Source organism: Colobus angolensis, unplaced genomic scaffold, assembly GCF_000951035.1.
Source record: "Colobus angolensis palliatus isolate OR3802 unplaced genomic scaffold, Cang.pa_1.0 Scaffold3, whole genome shotgun sequence".
Classification (NCBI taxonomy): Eukaryota; Metazoa; Chordata; class Mammalia; order Primates; family Cercopithecidae; genus Colobus; species Colobus angolensis.
This window is the reverse complement of record NW_012116265.1, coordinates 20852077-20861941: the sequence shown is the minus strand read 5'-3', so window position 1 is coordinate 20861941 and position 9865 is coordinate 20852077. Positions and strand designations below refer to the sequence as shown.

General features: G+C 47.6%; 1 protein-coding gene and 1 pseudogene across 8 annotated transcripts in view; both read right to left on the bottom strand.

Annotated features, from left to right (window-relative positions):
- The window catches only part of NUMB (numb homolog (Drosophila)), a 205435-nt gene that overhangs the window by 13481 nt on the left and 182089 nt on the right, over nucleotides 1–9865 (bottom strand). For all 7 annotated transcript variants that reach the window (XM_011949606.1, XM_011949610.1, XM_011949608.1 and 4 more), the window contains one exon: nucleotides 3662–3802. In XM_011949606.1, the coding sequence (XP_011804996.1) occupies nucleotides 3662–3802 (141 nt within the window). The remainder of the gene's footprint in view (nucleotides 1–3661; nucleotides 3803–9865) is intronic.
- Nucleotides 4831–8670, bottom strand: LOC105517186 (annotated as a pseudogene). Its single transcript, XR_001002631.1, has one exon. The product of XR_001002631.1 is annotated as a bromodomain-containing protein 2 pseudogene (transcript).

The window sequence follows — 9865 nt, the reverse complement described above, 5'->3', positions numbered from 1 at the left end:
TCTCAAAAAATAAATAAAAGTAAAAATAAAGGCTGGGTGCAGTGGCTCAAGCCTGTAATCCCAGCACTTTGGGAGGCTGAGGCGGGCGGATCACCTGAGGGCAGGAGTTCGAGACCAGCCTGACCAACATGGAGAAATCCTGTCTCTACTAAAAATACAAAATTAGTCAGGCATGATGGCGCATGCCTGTAATCCCAGCTACTCGGGAGGCTGAGGCAGGAGAATCACTTGAACTCAACCCGGGAGGTGGAGGTTGTGGTGAGCCAAGATCGTGCCACTGCACTCCAGCCTGGGCAACAGGGGCAAAACTCTGTCTCAAAAAAAATAATAATTAAAAAAAATAATAATAATAATAAAAAGAAAAGAAAATTAGTTGAGTGTGGTGGTGGTGTGTGTCTGTGGTCCTACTTGGGAGGTGGGAGGATCACTTAAGCCTACAGTAAGCTGTAATTGTGCCACTGCACTCCAGCCCGGGTGACATAGTGAGACCCTGTTTCAAAAAACACTAACAATAAGACAAACGCTTTGCTGTCTCCCCTTTCTGAATCCTCCCTCTAAGCAACCCTGCTCATTTATGGCCCTCAGTGCTTTTAGGTTTTCCCCCATACCTTTCCTATCTTCCTCTAGCTCTCTCTAATTCCCAACTCTACCTCCCAACCAAACACAGGCAAAAGCGAAAGCATGTTTTCATCCACACTGTCTACTTATAAAAGAATTAAGCAGATAAAACTGATTTGTGTGTGGGAGGAGTGGAGGACGTACGTATATGAACAAAACACTGCTTTATATAGATACACTGGATTATCCAGAGTCAATTTAATAAATTTAATGGATTATTTTTAGCAGGGTTATCTGTATTTTAAACCATTTTGCTAATTGTGGAATAAAAAATCTAGAGATGGTATAATTGTTGGCATCATTCACAGTGAGAAGAGATATTTGGGAACAGGAAGTCTTTTGTGGTGTTCTCAAAATCACACCACGTAGGCAGCTGCTCCTACACACGGCTCTGAACAAGTCGTTTCACTGGATTTTGCATGACAGTATTAGTTATCATAAGGACAGGTAGAGGTTTAAAATGCTTTATGTCCCTAAGATTTTACTACCTTTGACTACTTTTTACTTTTTTAAAACTTTTAAACTTTTAAAAAAAACTTTTGACTACTTAAAGACTGATAGAATTACTCTATGAATCCACATGAGTTTCCATCTAACTTCCCAGTAGGACGATATTAGGCCAGATGTTAAAACATGAAACAGGAGTACTGAAAGATTCTTCGAATGTGTTTGCATTTGAACGCAGCTCTATTATAAGGACAGAGCTACAGGTCAAGGAAGCTTATTCTTTCTCCTAGGCCTAGGGCAGAAGTTGTTGCAGTGACCTCATCCCCAACCAACAGCATCATCTGGGAACTTTAAGTGCAAATTCTGAAGTCCCAATCCCAAACTCACTGAATGAAAAATGCTGGAGATGGGGCCCAGCAATCTATGTTTTAAAACAAGTCCTCCAGGTGATTTTGATACAGTAGAACTATTGGCCTAGGAGATTCAAACAGCCTGCCAGGCCATGCTTTGATAATAAAAGGGTTTTTAAATTAGTGTCTGGAAACTCTTGAACTCCAGATTTTTAAAATGTAGTGATAGCAAAATATAATAAATCTGTGGTTTACTTAGGGTCTGAGAAACAGAGGACAAAAGCATAGTTCAGTTACTTCAACTCATTTTCAAAGCACCAGTGTCAAACCAAGGAAGAACAGCTTAAACATTACTAGCTAAAATTTTTGGAGTAATGTGGGCCAGACCTTATGCTAAGTGTGCTTATACTCATTATCCAATTTAGTATTCACAACCACTTTCTCCATTTATAGAAGTGTATACCAAGACAGAGAATGTTAAGTAACTTGCCCCAAATCCCACAGCTAGTAAGAACCAGAATCAGAACTGGAACCCATATCTGACTCAGAGCCTGAGTTCTTAGCATTTGTTTACACCAGTGTCTCAAAGATCTTTAAACAATTTTGGTCAATTTTTAGAGCATGGCCACTACTTATCTTCCAGATTAAACTTTGGCAAGAGCTTTACTCACCTGTAACCTCTGCCTCCTGGGTTCAAGTGATTCTCGTGCCTCAGCCTCCTGAATAACTGGGATTACAGGCACCCGCCACCATGGCCAGCTAATTTTTGTATTTTTAGTAGAGACAGGGTTTCATCATGTTGGCCAGGCTGGTCTTGAACTCCCAACCTCAAGTGATCTGCCCACCTCGACCTCCCAAAGTGCTAGGATTACAGGCATGAGCCACCAGGCTGGCCTATTTTTGTTTTATTTTTGAGATGGCGTCTTACTCTGTCATCCAGGCTGCAGTTCAGTGGCACAATCTTGGCTCACTGCAACCTCTGCCTCCCGGTTCAAGCGATTCTCCTGAGACAGTCTCCCAAGTAGCTGGGATTACAGACTTGCGCCACCACACCTGGCTAATTTTTGCATTTTTAGTAGAGACAGGGTTTTACCATGTTGGCCAGACTGGTCTTGAACCCTTGACCTCAGGTGATCTGCCCACCTCAGCCTCCCAAAGTGCTGAGATTACAGGTGTGAGCCACCATGCCCAGCTAGTATTTCTTTTCTTTTTTTTTAGACGGAGGCTTACTTTGTTGCCCAGGATGGAGTCAGTGACGCAATCTCAGCTCACTGCAACCTTCGCCTCCCCGGTTCAAGCAATCCTTCTGCCTCAGCCTCCCGAGTAGCTGGGACTACATACAGGCATGTGCCACCATGCCTGGCTAATTTTTTTGTATTTTTAGTAGAGATGGGGGTTTCACCATATTGGCCAGGCTGGTCTTGAACTCCTGACCTCGTGATCCGCCTGCCTCGGCCTCCTAAAGTGCTGGGATTACAGGTGTGAGCCACCATGCCTTGCCAGTATTTCTGTTTTTATAATAGTTGAAAATATACTCCACCTAGTTTTTTTTTTGGAGACAAGGTCTCACTCTGTCACCCAGGCTGGAGTGTAATGGCACGATGACTCACTGTAGCCTCCAACACGTAGTCTCAAGTGATCTGCTCGCCTCAGCCTCCCAAGGCATGTAGCATGTAGCTAGGACTACATGCATGTGCCACCATGCCTGGCTAATTTTTTAACTTTGTGAAGATGAGGTCTTGCCACGTAACCCAGGTTGGTTTCCAACTTGTGGTCTCAAGTGATCCTCCCGCCCTGGCCAAAGTGCTGGGATTATAGGGGTGAGCCATCAGGCCCAGCCAAGTTCTTTCATTCGTAGTAGTCTCTTTGCAAATACATTTTTAATACCATACCCATATGTGTTAGCAAACAAATACATTTAAGAACCCTGAAAATACTTCCAATAATTAAAAGTTTCAAATAAAGTTTAGCAACCACTATCACCAGACCATTTTTATCTTCCTTTAATGATCTTTGGTTTCAGCCAATCATTTTGTTCAGTGAGTTGCAACTCCCGGGGTTACACCAAGAATGTAAAATATTTGAATAAAAGGAGCTGAAAGTAGGCTAGTTTAGGCACTTTCAAGAGCAGCTGTAGTAGCACATACTTGTTAAAAATGTAGTAGAAACCGCTTGGCTGAGCAAACCCAGAAAGAGCCCAGCTAACTGAGAATACTCATCATGAAATACGTGTTTGTTGGACTCACTGTGTCCTTGACAGCCATGAAGCAGTGACAGATCCAGCGACGAGTGGTGCCATCACGACATATGTAAGAAAAGGCTCTATCAAAGTTCCTATCTGGGGCACAGAAAGAAACTTTCTCTATCGTCTGGTCAACTATGAGGTCCTAGAAAATAGGACACACAAAGAAAGAGAAGACTTATGAGGTTATTTGAGCTTCTCAGAACACAGGATGTTCATTTCGTGATGCACAATCCATACATCTGATACAACTAGGCTATGGAATAGCTAGATCTGTGTCCAGCAGTTTAAATACTGAGAATTGGACTTAGCAGCAGATATCCTAAGAGGCACTTTGCCCAGATACCTCTCTCATCTACATGTTCTAAAGCATATGCTTGTTGATTCTAGTTTTACATCTCTTTCATGGTAGATTCCACATTCAACAATATATGTAAATCAGTATCTTTAATCCTTTGGTTTTATTTCCAAATATAAGCAAATACATATAATAGTCATGTTTATGCTACCTTCGTTACACAATGAACACTACACACATACACACACAGTTCTGTGCCTTGCTTTTTTACATTAGATATACCCTATCCAGTGAATTTACTTCAGATACTATATTTTTCAGGTGTGGAATTTCCATTTGTTTCTTTTTCTTTTCTTTTTTTTTTTTTTGGACGGTCTCGCTTTGTCACCCGGGCTGGAATGCAGTGGCGCGATCTTGGCTCACTGTAACCTCTGCCTCCAGGATTCAAGCAATTCTTCTGCCTCAGCCTCCCGAGTAACTGGGACTACAGACGTGTGCCACCACACCCGGCTAATTTTTTGTGTTTTTAGTAGAGACAGGTTTCACTGTGTTAGCCAAGATGGTCTCAATCTCCTGACCTCGTGATCCACCTGCCTCGGCCTCCCAAAGTGCTGGGATTACAGGTGTGAGCCACCGCTCCCAGCCATTTGTTTCTTTTTCATAGTTTCTATTCTCTGCCAAGATTTCTATCTCTTCATTCAATATGAACATATTTCCTTTCTGTCACTGAGTATAGTTATAATCCCTACTATACACTATTTTCATTTCTGTTAAGATAGCACTCTACTTCAATGTACCATTTTCCGTACTAGTTGTGGTGATGCTATAAATACAAAACAAAATAATGACTCAAAGACAAGAGATGTTTATTTTTTTTTTTGAATAATATTTTCTTTATTTACAAGTTAGAATCAACAAAGACAGTCCAGGGGACCAAATGGGGAGATGACTGAAACCCCCAGGGCCCCAAATGGAGCAGAAGGAAAAAGGGAAAACAGAGTAGAAAAAAAAAGTCAATGTAAAAAAAGAGCTCCCCCTTCTTCCCTCCCCGTGGAGGCTGAGGGGACCATGGCCCCACCCTTCCCCCCAGCCTTACCTAGCTTAAATAAATTAGAACAAACAACTTCAAAACAGGGCCCTTAGAAGTGAATAGGGCAGCTATGGCCTCAGGTTAACTCTAGATCAGGGCTTTGCACATTCCCACCCTTGCCCTGCCCCATTTTGAATGGGGGCTCTGTGTCCAAGAGATCACTCCCCAGTGGGGCTAGGAATTCAATGTTATTTTGTCCATGTCCCTCCTTCAGTAAATCTCCCTGCATCCCTCCCCCACTGCAGAGCCAGCTCTCCTGGAGGGAGGCCTGGGCGGGGAGGTGGGGGGTGTGAGATGAAGAAGTGTCACAGCAAAGGGGGAAGGGGCAGGTGGGGCAGGGTGGTCTAGGGGTCCGGTCCTGCGGAGCCTTCCTGCCCCATCTGGCCTGACCCCTTAGCCTGAGTCTGAATCACTGGTGTCTGAAGAGGAGGACGATGAAGGGGAGGAGCTGGAATCTGAGCTGGAGCTGGAAGCGCTAAGGCGTGACACTGCTACTTGCTGTGCAGAGGATGACTCTGTTTTCTCACTCACTTTCTTGGGGGGCTTTTTAGTGGAACTGAGCTGTCCGCTGACATCTTCTAACCGCTTTTCTAATTCCCGCTTTTTCTCCAAAGCTAGTTCCTCCTTTGTCTTTCCCACAGGCTTCTTAATGGTGTAGGGCTTCCGAGGTTTCTTACGCAGGCAGGAAAGGACATAGCGCTCAAGCTCTCTAAGTGTGGATGGCTTGAGTGTTTCAAAATCAATCTCGATCTCTTCTGGGTTTGAATCACGTAAAGAGGGCTCCCTGGCTTGGATTATATGCACAACTCGGCCCAGCTTCTCCCCAGGTAATTTGTTGATGTCCAGGCTCAGCTGCCGCTTCTCATCGTAACTCATGGGCCTGCTCTCTTCCTCCTCTGAATCATAACCTGTAGGCAGGGCAGGTGGGGCTGTCTTTGTGGCCTTTTTGGGGAGCTTGGTGCCACTTCCTCCAGAAGGTCCAAAGCCAGAAGGGCCTAAAGCAGCACTGCCAACCTCACTGCCACTTGCTTTCTTGGACTTCTTGGGCTGAGGTGGGGGCGGGGTGCCCGAGGCCCCTTGTCATCTTCATTGGCCCCAGCTTAGCCTCGATGCTTCTCTGCCTTCCGTTTCTTCTTTTTCTCTTTTTTCTCTCTTTTCCTCTTGAGCTTAGATATTGGACCCTGGGACAGAGCAGCCAGTTGTTCGTGTACTGCCCAAAGCTGTTCCTGCAGTTCTGCTAAGCGATGAGCCCTTTCTTCCTCCGAGTCTGAGCTTTCACTCTCTTCTTCTTCCTCCTCGTCCTCCTCATCCTCCTCCTCCTCTTCCTCAGAGGAGCTCTCACTGCTACTTTCCTCACTGGAGGACTCTGAAGATGATTTGGCCAAACCAGGGGGCATGGCAGTAGAGACTGGTAAAGGCCCTGGTTCCAGTGGTTCATCTGGCATCTTGGCATAACGGAACTCAAATACATCCTGTAGCTTTCATGCCATTGCCACAACATCGTGATCTGGGGGATTGTACTTATAGCAGTTGGAGAACATAAGCCGTACATCAGCAGCAAACTCCTGTGCATCCCGGTAATCACGGTTCACCATTTTCCGCTTGACAGTGCTGAGGTCCATGGGGTGCTTAATGATGTCATGGTAGTCATGCAGGCCAAGTGTAGAAGCATCCACTGGTTTATAGAAAGGCCGAGCATAGGCAGCATGCTTCTTAGAGAGTAACTCCTCCAAAATGCCATTGCAATGTTTTAATTGTTCTGAAAGCTTTCCTTTCTTAGAGCTTTGGTGTCGTTGCTGAGAGTCAGGCAAGTCTTTGCGTGGGGGCTTGATGGGGCGACCACTCTCTCTACACATAGGGGGAAGCCGTGCTGCCTTAGGCTCAAGACTCCCAGGAGGGCTAGCTGGAGAACCAGGAGCCAGGATGGCTGTAGGTGTAGGGGTGGCAGTATCTGCTTTCCGCTTTCCGCCTTTTTTCTTGGTAAGGGGCTGGGCTGGAGGAGCTGCAGTAACAGCAAGGAGCGGGGGTCCAGCAGAGTGCAGGGACTTGAGAAGTGGAGAGGAAATGACTGATGGGTGGGGAATGTTGAGGACAGTGGTAGGTATCTCAGGTGGGGGAGTATACAGGGCTGTGTGTGACACAGAAGAAACAACAGGCACCTGATGGGCACTGGTAACACTGCCCTGGAGCGCTGCCAACTTGGCCCCCTTCTTGTGGCTGTTCTTAGGGATGGTCACCACCAGTTCTTGCTCTTCTTGTGGCATTGATGCAACTTTCTGTAGGAAGATCTGTGCCATTAGGACAATATCATCAGTGGGCTTGTTGTAAATGTAACAGTTGGCGAACATGGTATTAAAATCTTGCATACACTCTGAGGCAGCCCAATAATAATTGTTTTCAAGTCTCCTCTTAATAGTACCCATGTCCATAGGCTGTTTTATAATTTTGTGATAATCCCGTAGACCCACTTTGACAGCATCCACAGGCTGCCGGAATGGCCATACGAACTGATGTTTCCACAGAGCCGTCATCACTACCTTGTGTAGGTATTGCAGCTGGTTGGTAACTCGTCCTGGCTTTTTGGGATTGGACACCTCCGGGGGTGGTGGGTTGGTAGGGGTCAGTTGCAAAGCAGGCACTGAAGCCATTGTGGGGCTCTCAAATCCCTCATACAAGAGAGAGGGTTTTCGAATCCTTTTCCCTGGTGCCGCTGCTTCTGGGCCCAGCCCCAGTAACCCTGCATTCCCTTCCCCAGGGAGCTTGTTGTGAGAGGTCACGTTTTGCAGCATCTTGACCGCAGGGAACCGGCACTGCCCTCAGCCGCGGAAAGGCTGGGTGGCCTCGGTTCCCCTCACTGCCTGGTCCAGCATAACCCGGTAAGTACGGGGGAGACCGTTCCTCTTGGGCCTCCAGGCAACAAACCCCCTGCCTGACCGGCACGAAAGCAGTCCCTTTGGGGCCTCTCGGAGAGCTCCAGGCAGCTTGGCGCGCTCTGCAGACGGCGGACAGCAAGAAAATGGCGGCGGCCTCCGCTGAGGCGGGCGACTGAGGGACTGACTCTTCAAAGGACGGTCCTGCTCTCAGACACCGTCGTCAATATAGCCCGCTGTTGGTCTGCAGGGATCCCCTCTTCTTGTCGGCAGCCTACAGGGCGGACGAGGTCCCGTTTCGATCTCGGATGGAGGCGGATGAACACGAAAAGTGGTTTAGGGAGCCGCCGCCTCCATCTTTGAAATCCTCTTGAGGGCGGAGTAGAAGGGGAGGACAGACTCCGAGGACTGGGCGGGGCCCGAAAAAGGGGAGCTTCAGGGGCTTCTATGGGGTCTGTACTGTCCGCTGGGACCAGTCATAGGCAGGGACGAAGGCCATTTCCAAGCGGATGGAGGTGGATTGTAATGGCGGCCCTGGACGACTCGAAGGCTCTGTATCGGTAGGCAGAATCCTCCAGGTCGTTCTAGAGGCTGCTCCACTCCAGCGCGAAATGGCGCCGTCGAGCCCCGCGCCAGCCCTTTATATATAGGCGGGGGACGAGGAGCTTCGCGGCTCATGCGCGCCACCCCGCTCGAGATTTCCCCCACCCCCTCTGCCCGCGCGCGCTCGCTCACGCGGGTGAAGAAGCTGAGTCAAAGGGGAACACCTCTCCACGGGAGCTTTTTCTATTGGCCAGTCGCAACGATGACGTCATAAACTTCATTTTCAAGGTGTCACCAGGCAGAAGAGTGCCGCAGAGACCCACAGGGAAGTGACAACCCACCACATCTCGAAGCCAATTGGCTGAGCTGTGGTCCGCCGAATCCAGGCAAAGAGGATGGTTGGAAGGGGTGCGGAAGCCATCGCCCCAGAGCCTCCAGCACCCTCTCCCCGCCTCCCCTTCCAACAAAGTCTTCCCACGCTTCCATGCACAGCACAACTGCAGACTGCCAAGCTCGGGCAGGTCGTGCCATTCGTAGCTCCTCCATTGGCCAGACCGGCAGGGATACGGGAGGGGTCGCGTGGGCGTAGCCTGCTTGGGCCCGCCAGGGGTGTGGCCGCAAGACGCCCAGCGGGTCGTGGTTCTCCGAGGTAAGGCAGCTGCAGCGAAGAATCTGGATCCTAAAGCCTTCCAGGGGGCCTCCAAAGTTGCCCTCGGCTTGGTACGGGGTATGTAATCCGGGGTGTCAACCCCACCGGAAAACGAAGCCGTGTTGGGGGAGGGGGCGTAGCTCCCAACCCCGAGAGATGTTTATTTCTTGGTCAAACAATGAAGGAGGGAACTTAAAATCTGTCTGCTAATTCCAATATCTGAGTCATCTTGAAGTTGGGTCTTTATTGATTGTTATTTTGATAAGAATAAGTCAGACTTGTCTGTTTTGTTGTATGCTGAGTAACTGCATTGTAGACATTGTGAATGTTGTATGTGGAGAGTCTGGATTCCATTATATTCCTTGGAAGTGTTATGTTTTTGGTTTTATCAGGTAGCTTATTTGATTATACGCAAATGGAAAACTCTTTTGAACAGCACCTCAGACATCAGGGTGTTTTTGTTCTTTTTTTGAGACTGCCTCACTCCATCATCCAGGCTGGAGTGCAGTGGCACAATCACTGCTCACTGTAACCTCAACTCCTGGGCTCAAGCGATCCTCCTGCCTCAGCCTCCCAAGTAGCTAGGACTACAGGTGCATGTCACCATACATAGGTAATCAAGTATCAGTTTTTATATCCTTAGTTGGGTTATTTGGAGTCTGCCTTGAATCTACATGGCTAAAGGGGCAGAGATTAGGGCAGAATTTATGAACAGAATTTGGGACAGAATTACTCCTTTTTGGCTTATTTCCAGGATT